This window comes from Mobula birostris, chromosome 6 (genome assembly GCF_030028105.1).
Source record: "Mobula birostris isolate sMobBir1 chromosome 6, sMobBir1.hap1, whole genome shotgun sequence".
In the NCBI taxonomy this organism is placed as follows: domain Eukaryota; kingdom Metazoa; phylum Chordata; class Chondrichthyes; order Myliobatiformes; family Myliobatidae; genus Mobula; species Mobula birostris.
In genome coordinates, this window is record NC_092375.1 from 12,595,188 (window position 1) to 12,612,488 (window position 17,301).

The 17,301-nt window shown below is 44.5% G+C and overlaps 1 protein-coding gene across 1 annotated transcript in view; it reads right to left on the reverse strand.

The window, feature by feature from the left end:
• Nucleotides 1-16,034, reverse strand: part of LOC140198815 (junctional adhesion molecule B-like) — a 194,123-nt gene extending 178,089 nt beyond the window's left edge. Inside the window, exon 1 of the mRNA XM_072259881.1 lies at nucleotides 15,752-16,034. Within this exon, the coding sequence (XP_072115982.1) occupies nucleotides 15,752-15,800 (49 nt within the window). The 5' untranslated portion in view covers nucleotides 15,801-16,034. The remainder of the gene's footprint in view (nucleotides 1-15,751) is intronic.
• Nucleotides 16,035-17,301: the final 1,267 nt, after the last annotated feature.

Genomic DNA, 17,301 nt, shown 5'->3' on the forward strand with positions numbered 1-17,301 from the left:
TGGTCCTGAGAGATAATTTTAGCTGAAATATTCTCCAGCCAATTAGGCATCCTACTCTCTTTTTGCACTATATATACAGAACAATGCAAAAGTCATAGACATACAGTATATATAGTTAGGATGCTCAAGACTTTTACACAGTACTCTAATTATCAACATGGAGTAGAGAGCGAGTTTGTAAACCTGGTAGTAGGAAAGGATATTGGGAACGGTGAGGGTGGGGCACCAAGGGAGGGGTGTGGGACAGGTGGCAGAGAAGGAGTGCCAGGGGCAGGGAATGGTGTGGGTGCATACTCACCCAGCCCTGGAACACCAGGTAATGTAACTTGCTTGCAAACCATTGTTTTATTGATCATTACAGGATGAGAAGAAGTTATCACCCTGACACAGTGGTGTCGAGAAAACAACCTCTCCCTCAATGTCACAAAAACAAAGGAGCTGGTTGTGGACTACAGGAGGAATGGAGACAGGCTCACCCCTATTGACATCAATGGATCTGGGGTTGAGGGGGTGAACAGCTTTAAGTTTCTTGGCATAAACCTCACCAAGGATCTCACATATTCTGTGCATACCAGCTGTGTGGTGAAAAAAGCACAAAAGCTTCCCTTGCACCTCAGACGGTTGAGGAAGTTTGGTATGGGCCCCCAAGTTCTAAGGACTTTCTACAGGGGCACAATTGAGAGCATCCTGACTGGCTGCATCACTGCCTGGTGTGGGAACTGTACTTCCCTCAATCGCATGGCTCTGCAGAGAGTGGTGCGGACAGCCCAGCGCATCTGTAGATGTGAACTTCCCACTGTTCAGGACATCTACAAAGACAGGTGAGTAAAAAGGGCCTGAAGGATCATTGGGGACCCGAGTCACCCCAACCACCAACTGTTCCAGCTGCTACCATCCGGGAAATGGTACCGCAGCATAAAAGCCAGGACCAACAGACTCCAGGACAGCTTCTTCCACCAGGCCACCAGACTGATTAATTCATGCTGATACAACTGTATTTCTATGTTATATTGACTGTCCTGTTGTACATACTATTAAAATTACTATAAATTTCACATTTAGACAGAGACGTAACAAAGATTTTTACTCCGTGTATGTGACGGATGCAAGTAATAGAGTCAATTCAATGTCTCTCTGGTGATTCCTGCTGGCTCCCCTTTCCCTTTTCCCAACCACGATACCCCTCTCCCTCAGAATCAGGTTTAATATCACCGGCACGTCACAAAAATTTGTTAACTTTGTGGCAGCAGTGCAATGCAATACATGATAAATATTAAAACCAAATTACAGCAAGTATTTATATGTATACAGTATTCAATCATTAAAATAGTGCAAAAAGAGGAAAAAATAGTAGTGAGATAGTGTTCATGTGTTCAATGTCAATTTAATAATTGGATGGCAGAAGGGCAGAAGCTGTTTCCAAATTATTGCGTTCCCTGCCCCCTTCCCACTCTCAGTCCACAATACAGACCCACATCAGAATCAGGTTTATCACCCAAATATGCTATGAAATGCTGTTTTTTTTGCAAGGCATCTGCCAAACCTGATGTCACTCCACAGGTCCAGAGGCACTATCCTGAAAGAAACAGAGTGCCACCCAAAAGACTACCTTTAGAACTATGAAGTTAGTTATAGTGAAAGCATATTTATTTGGAATTTCGGTTTATGAAAGGGAAATTGATTGTTTTGTATTTATACAGTTTTATGTTGCATTAATCTAAAGGGGGAGGAAGTGTAATGTTTGGATCTATTCCTTTTATGCAATGACCCCCCCCCCCACCCCGCTAGCACTATGTATTGATCTGTTATCTGCGTATGTCCATCAGTTTGCTGGCTGTTGTCTCTCTGTCTGACTGTAATGTGAATACACTAGTTAAAGCCATCTCCCGTGTTCATGCTTTTATGGAATTGATATGTAGTTGTGCCCAGACACAACATCCCTTACCCCAGGAAAGTGTTTGTGACCATTCGAAGTTCTTCATGATTTCAGGAAGTCAAAGACATAAAATTCAAGGTTCCTTGTCAGCTGCACATCAAAATGCAAGTAAAATGTGTTGTTCGCATTCACAACCATCACACCCAAGGATGTGCTGGGTCCAGTTCACATGTGCCATTTCCAGCACCAAAGAGAGTCTGCAGATGCCATTAATCTGGAACCACACACACACAAAATGCTGGAAGATCCCAGCAGGTCTGGTAGCATCTTTGGAGCAAAATGAATAGTCGGCATTTCAGGCAGTGATCATTTATCAGGACTGATCTTATAAACCTCCCTGAGGTCACCAATCAGCCTCCTACAGTGCAAGCAAGAAAGCCCCAAGCCAACTAGTCTCAAACCTTCCAGACCCAGTAACACGTTTATCTTATTTATCTCACGACACAGTGCAGGGAAAGCCCTTCCAGGCCTTTGAGCCATGCTGTTCTAGCAACCCTGACGATTCCGATTTCACCCGGATGAAGGGTCTTGGCCCAAAACGTCAACTATTTACTCTTTTCCACTGATGCTGCCAGACCTGCCCGAATTCCTCCAGCATTTTGTGTGTGTTGCTTTGGATTTCCAGCATCTGCAGATTTTCTCATGTTTGTGTTAACCCAAACATAATCATGGGTCAATCTACATTGACCAATTCGCCTACCCAAAATGACTTTGGACTGTGGGAGGAAACCGAAGCACCTGGGGAAAACCCTTGCATTCCATGGGAAGGACGTTCAGACACCTTACATCCGACGCCAGAACTAAACTCCAACACCCCAAGCTGGAACAGCAGTGCGCAAACCGCTAGGTTACCATGGCACCCACATCTGAGGGCTGTAGTTACAAGGAGAGACTGGATAGGCTATAGCTTTTTTCTGGAGTGTAGGACGCTGAGAGGAGACCTTCAGATCACCCTTCCCAGCTTATAGTTTTTCTGAACTCTTAAGGGCAGACGTCTAGCCTACTCACTCGCTCATGTGAGAGGCACACCAGTCAGGAACAGGCCGAGTGAACCTTCACCGCAGTTCCTCTAAAGCTGGGGTTCCCAACCTTTTTTATGCCATGGACCCCACCATCAACCGAAGGGTCTGTGAACCCCAGGCTAGGAGCCCCTGCTCTAAAGAAAGATTTAAAAAAAAAAAATAAGGATGCCAAAACTGCACTCAACACTCCATCTGTGGCCCCTTCAAGGCTCTGTATAACTGCAGTAAGATATCTTTACTTGCAGGTTAAATCCTCTTCCAACAACTATCATTTGCCTTCCCAATAGCTTGTTGCACTAATTTCCAGCATACAAAGCTACCCAAGTCCTTTTGGCCAGCAACATTTTCCAGTCTGTCAGGATTTCTGTTGCACTGCAGAAGCAGATAGCCTCAGAGGTGTTCCTGTGAGCCCCTGTTCTATCTCCCCGTCTTCCCATTCCTCCTCCCCCCAATCCTTCTTCTACGTTCTAGTCAGATCCCATCATGGCACCTTATTTGACGACTCTTCAAATTCACACAATACATTTGAAGATTTGAAAAAATTTCGCTCAAAGTCATTTTCTGTTCACCATGAGGCAAAATCATCGCGGAATTTTGTCAACATCCCTTGTGTGTTTGCTTTAAATAGAAAATGGCCTTTAAAATGCCATCACTGCAGGAACATGAACTCTTTTGGGGGTTGGATGGGGCTTGGAAGGGGTGGATATCCCAGAAAAGAAGTGGAAAAATAACAACAGTTCTGCAGGTCATTCCTAATTTAATTGGTTTAGTATTCCAATAGAAAGCTGAGGAGGTTCCCTGGAGATTGATGTCAGGCAACCAGAAATTGCCAAGCAACTAAAATACAAATAACCCAAATTCAATCAAGCAAAAGCTGAAAGCTAGATCCCTGGTTAAATTTGCAGTACTGCTGATTATCGTTATTCCCGAGCACTCTGCAAAGGCCGTACAAGACGTGACAAGATAATCGCAGAATCTGGCCCATCTTCTCCTAGCCAACACTATGAAACTGAGTTGGCCAATGAGACCCACTCCCATATCCTTCTCTTTGAAGATTATGGTTGGGAAAACAGCGTCCACCACCCTTTCACTATTGCATTCCAGGCTGGCAACAAGTGGTTGCCAGGCAACAGCTCTCCTCACCTCCTACAGCTCCCCTAGCTTTGTACTTTCCATATAGAAAATCAGAAACCAGTGGGAAAACAGTTTCTCCCCACCCTCAAACTTTGATTTCAACTCCCTCCCTCTGTTAAACCTCTCCTTAACCATCCCTGCTCCAAAGGAAACTGCTTTGTTTTTTTTTTAAAATTAGCACAATATTGTGGGCCAAATGGTCTGCTAATGAACTGTTTCATGTTCTACCTCAACATGAAGGACTGCAGATACTGAAATCTGGAACAATCAATAATCTGCTGGAGGAACTCTGCAGGTCGAGCAACTTCTAGGCTTTGAGTCTCTGTATCACTCCTGTGTCCCTTGCACTGTGTCTAGTATAATTACTTTTTATAAGTTTGATGAACAAAAATGCCTCTTGGATTTTAAATATGAAAGTAATAGCTAGTTTTTGCAGACATAAAACAGTTCATCTGTAAATTACATGACATTGCTACTGATTCTGTACAGAAAGTTTAATGTCCTTCTATTAATTTATTTGCAATATAGTGCAGAGTAGGCCTTTCTGGCCCTTTGAGCTGTGCTGCCCAGCATTCCCTGATTTAATCCTAGCCTACTTACAGGACAATTTACAATGACCAATTAACCTATGTCTTTGGACTGTGGGAAGAAACCAGAGCATCTTGAGGAAGCCCATGTGGTCACAGGAAAAACTGTATACAAACTCCTTACAGTCGGAATTGAACCTGAGTTGCCTGTGCTGTAAAGCATTGTGCTGACCACGATGCTACCACGCTGCCCCCAGTACTTAGAATCCTACAAAGTGCTTCAAATAAATCCACAAACTAATCACAAACAACAACTTCCACAACCTACAGACTCACTTTCAAGGATTCAACAACTTACATTCTCAGTATTATTATTTTTTTTTAAATATTTGCTCAATTTGCCTTCTTTTGCACATTGGTTGTTTGTCAGCCTTCATTCATGTATAGTTTTCATGAATTCTATTGCATTTCATTATTTTCCAGTAAATGCCTCCAAGAAAATGAATCTTAAGGTAGAATAGGAACATACACTCAGTGGCCACTTTATTAGGTACACTTATACACCAGCTCGTTAAAGCAAATACATAATCAGCCAATCATGCGGCAGCAACTCAATACATTAAAGCATGCAGACGTGGTCAAGAGGTTCAGTTGTTGTTCAGACCAAACCTCAGAATAGAGAAGAAATTGGATCTAAGAGACTTTGGCTGTGGAATGATTGTTGGTGCCAGACAAGGTGATTTGTGTATCTTAGGAAATGCACATCTCCTGAGATTTCCATGCACAACAATCTCTAGAGTTCAGAGAATAGTGAAAAAAAAAGAAAAAAATCCAGTGAGGCAATTCTGTGGGTGAAAACACCTTGTTAGTGAGAGAGGTCAGAGAATGCCCAGACTAGTCAAGACGACAGGAAGGTGACAGTAACTCAAATAACCACATGTTACAACAGTGGTGTGCAGAAGAGCATCTCTGAATGCACAAGTTCAAAGTAAATTTATTATCAGAGTACATCTATGTCACCATATACAATCTTAAGTTCATCTTCTTGCAGGCATTCTCAATAAATCCATTAATAGAACCAATGAAAGAACAAGAGTCAGCATGTCAATACTTGACATGGATGGGCTACAGCAGCAGAAGACCACAATCACACATTCTGTGGTCATTAGGTACAGGAGATATCAAATAAAGTGGTCACTGAGGTGCATAATTTGTTAATAAATTTATTTTGACTTTGAACTGTTTTATTTTTACAGTGAATGCCCACAAGAAAATGAATCTCTGGGTTGGATATGGCGGCATATATGTACCTGGATAATAAATTTACTTTGGTTGTTGAACCAGCCTCAACTTTACATTCCCTTTTAACAGCCTGCAGCTAAAGTTCTATCTTTAGAGTATTTTTCTGCTTCAAAATCTATAAATACACTTCTCAAAATGCAGTACATTTTGCCTGGTATTTTTCTTTCCTCTCACAAGCAAAGGTCTATGAGACAGTGAGAAGAAACGTGGAAAGCTGCCAAGGGATGAGAGTACACACTGGCCATGTTGCTCTCCAGATACTGAAACTAATGTCGTTACTGCTGCACTAGTTGACAGCTTGCCAAGGCCGAGGGAACAGGGATTCAGCAGAAACAAACCAGAACTCTCCATGAACTTTCCAGAAAAACAAGAATTAAGAGGCCCACTTTTATCATTCTAGATCTTCGCTAAAGATTGTCCTTCAGTTATCTAGGTGACATTTAAAAAAAAACAAAATACATGTTTCTCTGTGTTCATCATCTATTTAATGACAATTAGTGATGGTTGCTAAACTCTGTCCTGGCTAGGAACACAAGCATCACACAACTAAGTCTGGGCGAGAAACCAAACCCCAAGGAATCAAACGGCAGCTATGGAAGAGACAAGGAAATACATTGAGGCAAAAACCTCCTCCAAAATTACTTTTAAAAACCAAGGTAAAAACCTAAGAGTGAAGGAGCAACACCTTGTATTCCATCTGGGTCCCTTCCAATCTGATGGCATGAATATCAATTTCTCACTCCTCCCCCCACCCCCGCCTTTATTCCCACTCTGACCTTTTACCTGTTCTCACCTGCTTATTACATCCCCCCCACCCCCGAGTCCCCTTCTCCTTCTCTTTTCCCTATTGTCCATTCTCCTCTCCTATCAGGTTCTTTCTTCTCCAGCCCTTGACCTTTCCCACCCACCTAGCTTCACCTATCACCTTCCAGCTAGCCTCTTTCCCCTCTCTCCACCTTTTAATTCAGGCATCTCTCCCCTTCCTTACCAGGCCTGGTGAAGGGTCTCAGTCCAAAATGTCGACTGTTTACTTTCAGACATCCCACCTCTCCTGGAAGTTTCGGGAATCTCCCGCATATTAATAGTGGCTCCCTGATGCCCGTAAATTATATAAAATGTGCCAGAAATCGATTTATTTATTTATTTATTTATTTTTAAAAAGAGAGAAAGCGAGCGCGAGAGCGTGAGACAGACCACAAGAGCGCGCGCGAGAGAGAGCGCCATAGCAGTGTTGCAAAAAAAGAAAATATAAAACGTACGTCACCCCAGACTACACTAAAGTGTACCCCTGCCTAATAGGGGTCAAAACAATGACAGTGTTGCTCACTGTGCTGTTTGCAACAGTGACTTTTCTATTGCCCATGGTGGGTTAAAATGTAAAAGACATGTTGAGGTGAGTTTAACAGGTGTCATTCGTTCATTAGTATAGCTAACATTATTTAAACTAGCTGGCTAGCTGCCAAGGAGCTACTCTATTGCAGACATCCCACCTCTCCCAGAAGTTCCGGGAGTCTTCCACAAATTGATGGCGCTACCTCCCTGAAATGAGTTTTTGTAGGGTGGGACATCTGTACTCAACCCCGCCGCCCCATGGATTTCCAGCATCTGCAGATTTTTATCGTGTTGATGAATCAACAAAAGTGATTTAACAGGATTCTGCTAAGAGAGCAAGATACTTGGCCCATCTTACTTGGAGTCAGAGTAATCTGGTATGGAAATATGGTATCACAATGCGATTACAGCGCCAGCGATCTGGGTTTAGTTCCTGCCACTGTCCACAAGGAGTTTGCACACTCACTCTGTGACTGAGTGCATCTCCTCCAGACACGCTGGCTTCCTGCCACATTCCAAAAACAGACGGACTGGGGTTCGTGAGTTGTTGGCGTCAGAAGTGCGGCAACAATTGCGAGCTGCCCCCAGCACAACTTTGATCTCTGCTGGTTGTTGACCTAATTGACACATTTCACTGGATGTTTCAACATGCATGGAACAACTTTATAAAGGGCCATTCGACCCAACTCATCTATGCCAACCAAGGTACCTTTCTGATGTAGTCCAATTTGCCTGCATTCAGCCTACATCCTACTAAACCTTTCCTATCTGTGAACCCATCTGGCATTGTATGTAGCTGCCGCCACCACTTCTTCTGTGGCTCTTGACATATACCCACCTCCATTTGTCTCAGATCCCTTTTAAATCTCTCTCCTCTCACCTTGAACCTACACCTGCTAGATTTAGACTCCCCTACCCTGGGAAAATGGCATTCACCACATTTATTGACTTACATGTTAGTAGGAAAGTGGTGTTAGGTAAATTGAAGGGATTGAAGGCAGATAAATCCCCAGGGCCAGATGGTCTGCATCCCAGGGTGCTTAAGGAAGTAGCCCAAGAAATAGTGGATGCATTAGTGATAATTTTTCAAAACTCGTTAGATTCTGGACTAGTTCCTGAGGATTGGAGGGTGGCTAATGTAACTCCACTTTTTAAAAAAGGAGGGAGAGAGAAACCAGGGAATTATAGACCGGTTAGCCTAACGTCGGTGGTGGGGAAACTGCTGGAGTCAGTTATCAAGGATGTGATAACAGCACATTTGGAAAGCGGTGAAATGATCGGACAAAGTCAGCATGGATTTGTGAAAGGAAAATCATGTCTGACGAATCTCAGAATTTTTTGAGGATGTAACTAGTAGAGTGGATAGGGGAGAACCAGTGGATGTGGTATATTTGGATTTTCAGAAGGCTTTTGACAAGGTCCCACACAGGAGATTAGTGTGCAAACTTAAAGCACACGGTATTGGGGGTAAGGTATTGGTGTGGGTAGAGAGTTGGTTAGCAGACAGGAAGCAAAGAGTGGGAATAAACGGGACCTTTTCAGAATGGCAGGCAGTGACTAGTGGGGTACCGCAAGGCTCAGTGCTGGGACCCCAGTTGTTTACAATATATATTAATGACTTGGATTAGGGAATTAAATGCAGCATCTCCAAGTTTGCGGATGACACGAAGCTGGGTGGCAGTGTTAGCTGTGAGGAGGATGCTAAGAGGATGCAGGGTGACTTGGATAGGTTGGGTGAGTGGGCAAATTCATGGCAGATGCAATTTAATGTGGATAAATGTGAAGTTATCCACTTTGGTGGCAAAAATAGGAAAACAGATTATTATCTGAATGGTGGCCGATTAGGAAAAGGGGAGGTGCAACGTGACCTGGGTGTCATTATACACCAGTCATTGAAAGTGGGCATGCAGGTACAGCAGGCGGTGAAAAAGGCGAATGGTATGCTGGCATTTATAGCGAGAGGATTCGAGTACAGGAGCAGGGAGGTACTACTGCAGTTGTACAAGGCCTTGGTGAGACCACACCTGGAGTATTGTGTGCAGTTTTGGTCCCCTAATCTGAGGAAAGACATCCTTGCCATAGAGGGAGTACAGAGAAGGTTCACCAGATTGATTCCTGGGATGGCAGGACTTTCATATGAAGAAAGAACGGATGAACTGGGCTTGTACTCGTTGGAATTTAGAAGATTGAGGGGGGATCTGATTGAAACGTATAAGATCCTAAACGGATTGGACAGGCTAGATGCAGGAAGATTGTTCCCGATGTTGGGGAAGTCCAGAACGAGGGGTCACAGTTTGAGGATAGAGGGGAAGCCTTTTAGGACTGAGATTAGGAAAAACTTCTTCACACAGAGAGTGGTGAATCTGTGGAATTCTCTGCCACAGGAAACAGTTGAGGCCAGTTCATTGGCTATATTTAAGAGGGAGTTAGATATGGCCCTTGTGGCTACGGGGGTCAGGGGGTATGGAGGGAAGGCTGGGGCGGTGTTCTGAGTTGGATGATCAGCCATGATCATAATAAATGGCGGTGCAGGCTCGAAGGGCTGAATGGCCTACTCCTGCACCTATTTTCTATGTTTCTATGTTTACTGAGATACAGTGCAGAACCGGCCCCCCCAGCCGTGCCACACTGCAATCCCCCCACTTAACCCTAGCCTAATCACTGCAAATTAACACTTTACGATGACCAGTTAACCTACCAACCAGCAGGTGATTGAACTGTGTGAGGAAACTGGAGCATCGGGAGGAAGCCCATGCGGTCACGGAGGGAACCGTACTGCTTCTATGTCCCTCATGATTTTTATGCACCTCTATAAGTTCAAAGTACATCTATTATCAAAGTACAGGTATATCACCAAATATAGCCCTGAGGTTCATTCTCCTGCAGGCATTCACAGTAAATACAAACACAATGGAATCAAAGATAGACAGCACTCAATAGGACAAACAACAATGTGCAAAAAACTGTGCGTATACGAGAGAAGAAAAATAATAATAATAATAAAGCAACAAATATCGAGAACATGAGAAAGACTCCTTGAAGGATCCCTCAGCTCTCTTCACTCCAGGGAAAACAGTCCCAACCTATCTGTATAACTCAAGCACTCCAGTCCTGGCAGCGTCCTCATGAATCTTTTCTGCATCCTGTCCAGCTTAATCACATTTTGCCTCTGGTACAGTGACCAGAAATGCACACAGTATCATTAGTGAGACATCACCAACATTTGGTACAGCTGTCATGTGGCAGCCGAACTCAGGAAGCAAATGAAGGCGTCTGACACACTTGTCTACCCATATCACCACTTTCAGGGAACTACGTACTTGTATCCTGAGGTCGTCCTGCTATTTACAGCGCAAGTATGGCCCTGGTTTGGGCTGTCCAGGGAGGGGTAGCACCTCTGGTGAAGGGGCTTGTCATGTCCATTCCAGGGCAGCTTGGTCACCTTCGAGCCCCACTGGACACTCAGCTCTCGCCTGTGGCTCCAAGTAGCTGTTTGCAGGCCACAGCGGCCGAATCCCGGTACACCACTTCAACAGGCAGGGTAAACTAGGTGAGGGTAGCCAGCAACACAAGCAAGAGAAAATCTGCAGATGCTGAAAATCCAAGCAACACACACACACACACACACACACACACACACACACACACACAGGACGTCATCAGTCCTGATGAAGGGTCTCGGCCCGAAACGTCGATCGTACTCTATTCCATGGCAGCTGCCTGGCTTGCTGAGTTCCTCCAGCATTCTGTGAGGGTAACCGGCACCCTCATACCCCAGTGAGATAAGGGTATGCCAGTCCTAGCATGCGACGTCAGCTCTGGCCACTGGGAGAACGAGACCTATAGTGAGATCCAATGGCTGCGAAGAGGGTTCTGCAGCACTCCATGAAGAGCAAAGCACACGACAAGGCTCAGAAGACATCATGGACATCCGCTGCGACCAAAGAAGACGCCAGTTTGTAGCACTTGTTCGTATCACTGGACCCGGAATTCTGAGGTCAGGAGACTGGGACTGCCCCAGTGCAATGTTTTTTCCATTCTAAAAACTCTCCCGTACAGGTCCCCTGTCACTGCCTCTGGGAAATGACTGCTGAGCAATACCGTCTCTTCCCCTCCTCCTCCTACTGACCAGCCTCAGCCCTCCCCCTTCCTGTAGGTCAGCTACAGGATGATGAAAAAGTGCTGCTGGAAAAAAAGACAGCCTTCCTTGGACACCACCCACCACCCCCCCCCCCCCCCCCGTTCCCAGTACTACTCACCCAGCTAACTCTGCATTGTTGGGGCTGAGCAAGAGGACTCCCTGCACGTCATACTGGGCTAGAGGCCAGAGATCAGAAACACTGTTCCAGAGGCTCGAGTCTGAACCTCACTGATGCCAACAGGGGCAACTTAAATGCAAATAACTTGGCCTGGAATTAAAAAGCTGGCGTCGGTAAAGGCTGAAAGCACGTAGCACCAGTTTCAAGCACAGCTTCGATTGAACAGACCTCTTGTACATTAAAATGGACTCTTTACCTCACAATCTACCTCATTATGGTCTATCCCCACTGCACTGAGTTTCTCCAACATCTTGCGTACATTCTTTAAAAATTAAAGCACAGCTTAACTGCTAGTGGGCAAACAGGAGAAATGGGCAATCTGATTGGTGCAAGATAAAACCATAGGAAGTCAAAGGATCATCAGGATTTCCCTCTCCCCCTCCACAAAGTCACATGGTGTTGTAGAAGGATTTACTGAGCATTGCTGAGAATCCCTGCGACCAATCCCATTATCTCTTTGACCCACTACTGTCAGGGAGGAGGTCCAGGAGCATTAGGACTAGGACTGACAGACTGGGTAACAGCTTTTTCCCCTCAGGCTGTGAGACAAATGAATACCCTGCCACCACCTAAGTTTCATCATTAGGAGAGCCAGCTGTTTACCTGTGATGAGCAGAAAATGCATTTTGAATTACATTTTATTAACTTATTTATGGTAATATTTTGGTTTATGTGCTGTGTGTGATGTAGATATCCGGACCTGCCTCTTGGTTTTTTTGCACTACCTTACTTTCCATTTTCTTTATTTCTATTTATGATTTATAATTTAAATTTTTAATATTTACCATCGATTTGTACTCCAGGGAGCGCGAAGCACAGAATCAAATATCGCTGTGATGATTGTACTTGATTATACTTTATACACAATTGACAGAGTGTATATAGTATAAAGTATAATGTTTTGTGGGTGCACCGTGGTATGGAGGAAATTGTTTCATTTGGTTGTGTATATGTACAGTCAGATGACAATACACTTGACATTGAACAAAACAAATTTCACACCACAGAAGTTGTTGATAATACATCTGATATGGATTTGTATTGTTGGCAGCAACATTTCTTTCCACTCCACTCCTCCACATACAACTTAAACTACATACACAGAAAAGTTCCTTTCACCCACTGACTTCGTGCTGGAAAAAAAATCCATTCTGCTGATGTTGGAAAGCTAGAGCAACACACACAAAATGCTGAAAGAACTCAGCAGGTCAGTCAGCATCAATGGAGGGGAATAAATAGTTGACATTTTGGGCTGAGACCTTTCATCAGGACTGGAAAGGAAGGGGAAAGAAGCCAGATTAAGAAGGTGAGGGGGCAGGGGGTGAAGTGTCTCTGTGTTGCCTCTGTATTTGTAGATCAATTATAGCAAGTTTATTGATCAACTTGCACAGGAACAGGCCATTCAGCCCATCATGTACATGCCCAACATCAAGTACATAGCTACACTCAGGGGCCACTTTATTAGGTACACTTGTACACCAGCTCCTTAATGCAAATATCTAATCAGCCAATCATGTGACACCAACTCCAATCATAAAAACATGCAGAGATGGTCAAGTGGGTTCAGTTTTTACCCCCCATTCTGACCAAACATCAGAATGGGGAGGAAATGTGATCGAAGTGACTTTGACCATGGAATGTTTGCTGGTGACAGACAGGGTGGCTTGAGTCTCTCAGAAACTGCTGATCTCCTGGGATTTTCATGCACAACAGTTCATACAGAGAATAGCGCCAAAAAAAAAAATCCAGTGAGCGGCAGTTATGTGGATGAAAATGCCCAGTTAATGAGAGAGGTCAGAGGAGAATGGCCAGACTGGTTCAAGCTGACAGGAAAGTGACAGCAACTCAAATAACCACACGTTACTACAGTGGTGTGAAGAAGAGCATCTCTGAACACACAACACATCGAACCTTGAAGTGGATGGGCTACAGCAGCAGAAGACCATGGAGATATACTCAGGTACAAGAGGTACCTAATAAAGTGGCCACTGAATGTATACCAATCCCATCTGCCCTTGTAAAAGACCATGGATGACTCTTAATACAGTCTTGCCATGTTCTTAAAGATAAAGATAGTCCCTATTTGTCACGCGTACTGTACCTTGTAACATTGAAATGTGCTGTTTGCATCAATGACCAACACTGTCTGAGTTTATGGGCTGGGGACAGCCTGCAAGTGTCACTTTCATGCTTCTACACCAACACAACACGCTTACTAACCCTAGCCCGAAACCGAAGCACTGAGAGGAAACACAACATGGTCATGGGGCGAATTTACAAACTCCTTACAGTGGTGGGAATTGAACATTGACCACCGGTGCCGGAAAGCTTTACGCCAACTCCTACACTATGGTATTGCCAGCTTATACCCTACCATAACATGGATGTTACTGTGAAGCTGTGGATATGTCCTTAAAGAGACAAGACCAGAAAATGCTCAAGCCACTTAAGCAGAATGAGCAGTATCAATGATAAGAAAAACAATTATCATTAATACTGCTTCTCTTTCCACAGATGCTGCCTAAACCTGCTGAGTGTTTCCAGCTTTTATTTCAGATTTCCCGCATCTGTGGCTATTTATTTTGTTTCAGACTTCCCACATCTGCGGGTATTTATCTTGTTTCAGATTTCCCGTGTCTACGGATTTTTTTTGGTTTGTTTTCCTGCATTTTTTTTTTGTTTTCATTTGCCCTGAAAGAAGACAATAAAACATAGGAGCAGAAATAGGCCATTTGGCCCATTGAGTCTGCTCCACCATTCCATAATGGTTGATTTATTATCTCTCTCAACCCCATTCTCCCACCTTCTCCCCATAACCTTTGACCCTCAGTAATCAAGAACCTATTGACCTCTGCTTTAAATATACCCAATGATGTGGCCTCCATAGCCATCTGGGGCAATGAATTCCACAGATTCACCTCCCTCTGGCTAAAGAAATTGTTCCTCATGTCTGTTCTAAAGGGACATCCTTATATTCTGAGGCTGTCCCCTTTGGTACTAGACTCTCCCACTATATCCTGTCCACACCCACTCCGCCTAGCCCCTTCAATATTCGATACATTTCAATGAGATCCCCCTCATTCTTCTAAACTCCAACCAGTACAGACCTAGAACTATCAAACGTTCCTCATGTTAACCCTTTCATTAGAAGGGAGATATGATTTACCCTCCACCCCCCCATAACATCAAGGGCCTGACTTCCACCAGTCATGGTCTTGGCTGGGATCTTGTGTACTGGAAAACAAAATCTAACTTGTTAAAAAAAACGCACAAAGAATTAACCCACACAAAATGCTGAAGGAACTCAGCAGGTCAGGCAGCATCTACGGAAAGGAATAAAGAGTCAATATTTCAAGCCAAGATAAGGAACTGTCATCATTGATCAGGACGTCCCTAACTTTTAAAGACAGTCGTCAAATTTACTCAAAGTTCAAAATTAAATTATTAGCAAGGTACACACGTCACCATATACAACTCTGAGTCGAATTTATTCATATTTTTGGAACAGATTGGAACACCTCCTGCTGCGCAGATGGGCAATAAAAAAAAGACCAAAGAAACCAACCATTCGGCTCTGCACTCTGCATCAATCCCAACGTCTCCTCACCGGAATCACCGCTAGCCCAACCTCAACCCCAAAGTCCAGGAAGGTCCTTGCACTGACTCTGGGTAGGGGGAACCCATCACTTCAGAACCAGCACAGCGCCTCTAGAATTTTCCATGCCCTGGCCAACCCATTTTGCACCCTTCCCCCACACTCTTCATATTCCCTGTTTTTTTTAAAACACCAGTAGTTCTGGAATTGTCTAATAAAAAACTTTAAAATCTAAAGCAAAAGTTAACGAGTGCTGATCCAAGGGTCTTATTCAAAACTTCTTGGTCCAGAACTATCCGGGAGGGGTAGGGCCCCTCCTTGTCGGATGGGGGGAGGGGTTTAAATACAAGTCAACAAGAGGTCAGGGAAGTAACAACCCCAAAATTTAATAACGGAGGATTTGTCAATCCTTTCCCCGTCGAGGGAATAACGGAGCAGTTTTCGCTTCCCCAAGGTTAACTAACGGTCCTTGAATGGAAAATACTTGGCAAACCCGCAGCTCGGAACAAAAGAGTTGATGCGGGGAGGGAGTGAGGGGCAGTCAGTGCACACAAAGTTACAAAACACTTTGCAAAGTTACTTACTGAGTTCCAAGAAACTTAAGGACAGGAAAAAGGCGCCGATCCTCGCCATTCCTCAAACTATACGTTCCTCCAAAACTTTTCCCGTGCGTCGCCAGGCAGTGTGGATGAGATGGGAGCGATAGTCGAGGATGTCCGACTCCGAACTACTGCCTCCACTCACGATTCCAGGCGTTTTTTTTCAATTCTGCCGTCCTGAAATTTACCAGGCTCTCCCTGGGTCCTAGTGCCCGGATATTATAGTAATTCAATCGGGAATTGAATTAGGAGTGCAGCACTGCACGTGCCCTGGTAAGGGTGGGGAGCGAGGGGTGTGGTCGACTAAGTTAAGAAATGCTTACCGTTCCTTGTCTCAACCGCATCATCCTCTTCCTACTTGCATACAGGCGGAGCCTACAAAACAAGGTCCTGAGATGAGGACAACTAAGAGATGGTCACGAGAGGCAGAGGAGTAATTCCGGGATTGCTTTGAGTCAGTGGACCAGGCCGTATGCAAGTGCTCATCTAGAGATCTGAATGAATACACCATGGTTGTCACAGACTTTATTAAAATAGCTGTAGATGAGTCTGTCCCCCACTAAGTCATTTAGAGGCTACCACAATCAGAAGCCCTGGATGAGCCATGAGATCTGAAATCTGCTGAGGGCCAGATCAGGTGCACTCAAGTCTGGAGACCAAGAGGTGGAGATATGATCTCTGTTAAGCCATCTCATGGGTGAAGTGGAAATTCCGGATCAAACTGGAATCAACGAGGGATGCTCAACTGCATGGCAGGGTTTGAATGCTATCACCTCCTACAAAGTTAAGTCAAGTGACATGGGAGACAGCAGGACTTTGCTTCCAGTTGAGCTCAATGCCTCCTATGCTCTCTTTGACCATCAGAACATGGAGGATCCATCATAAACTCTTACATCTCATGAATCCATGGAAAGCATCTGGTCTGGATGGAGTACCTGGCCACGTACTAAAGGCCTGTGCTGACCAACTGGCTGGTGTGCTCACTGAGATCCTTAACCTCTCATTTCTGCGGTATGTGGTACCCACCTGCTTCAAGCCGGCTTCAATCATACCGGTGCCCAAGAAAAGCATGGTGACCTGCCTCAATGACTATCAACCAGTGGCACTCACATCCACAGTGATGAAGTGTTTTGAGAGGTTGGTGATGAAGCATATCAGCTCCGACCTGAGAGGTGACTTGGATCCGCTCCAATTTGCCTACTGGAGCAACAGGTCCACAGCAGATGCCATCTCATTGGCTCTTCACTCAACCCTGGAACATCTGGATAGCATAGTCATAGTCATAGTCATACTTCATTGATCCCGGGGGAAATTGGTTTTCGTTACAGTTGCACCATAAATAATAAATAATAAAACCATAAATAGTTAAATAGCAATATGTAAATTGTGCCAGGAAATAAGTCCAGGACCAGTCTATTGGCTCAGGGTGTCTGACCCTCCAAGGGAGGAGTTGTAAAGTTTGATGGCCACAGGCAGGAATGACTTCCTATGATGCTCTGTGTTGCATCTCGGTGGAATGAGTCTCTGGCTGAATG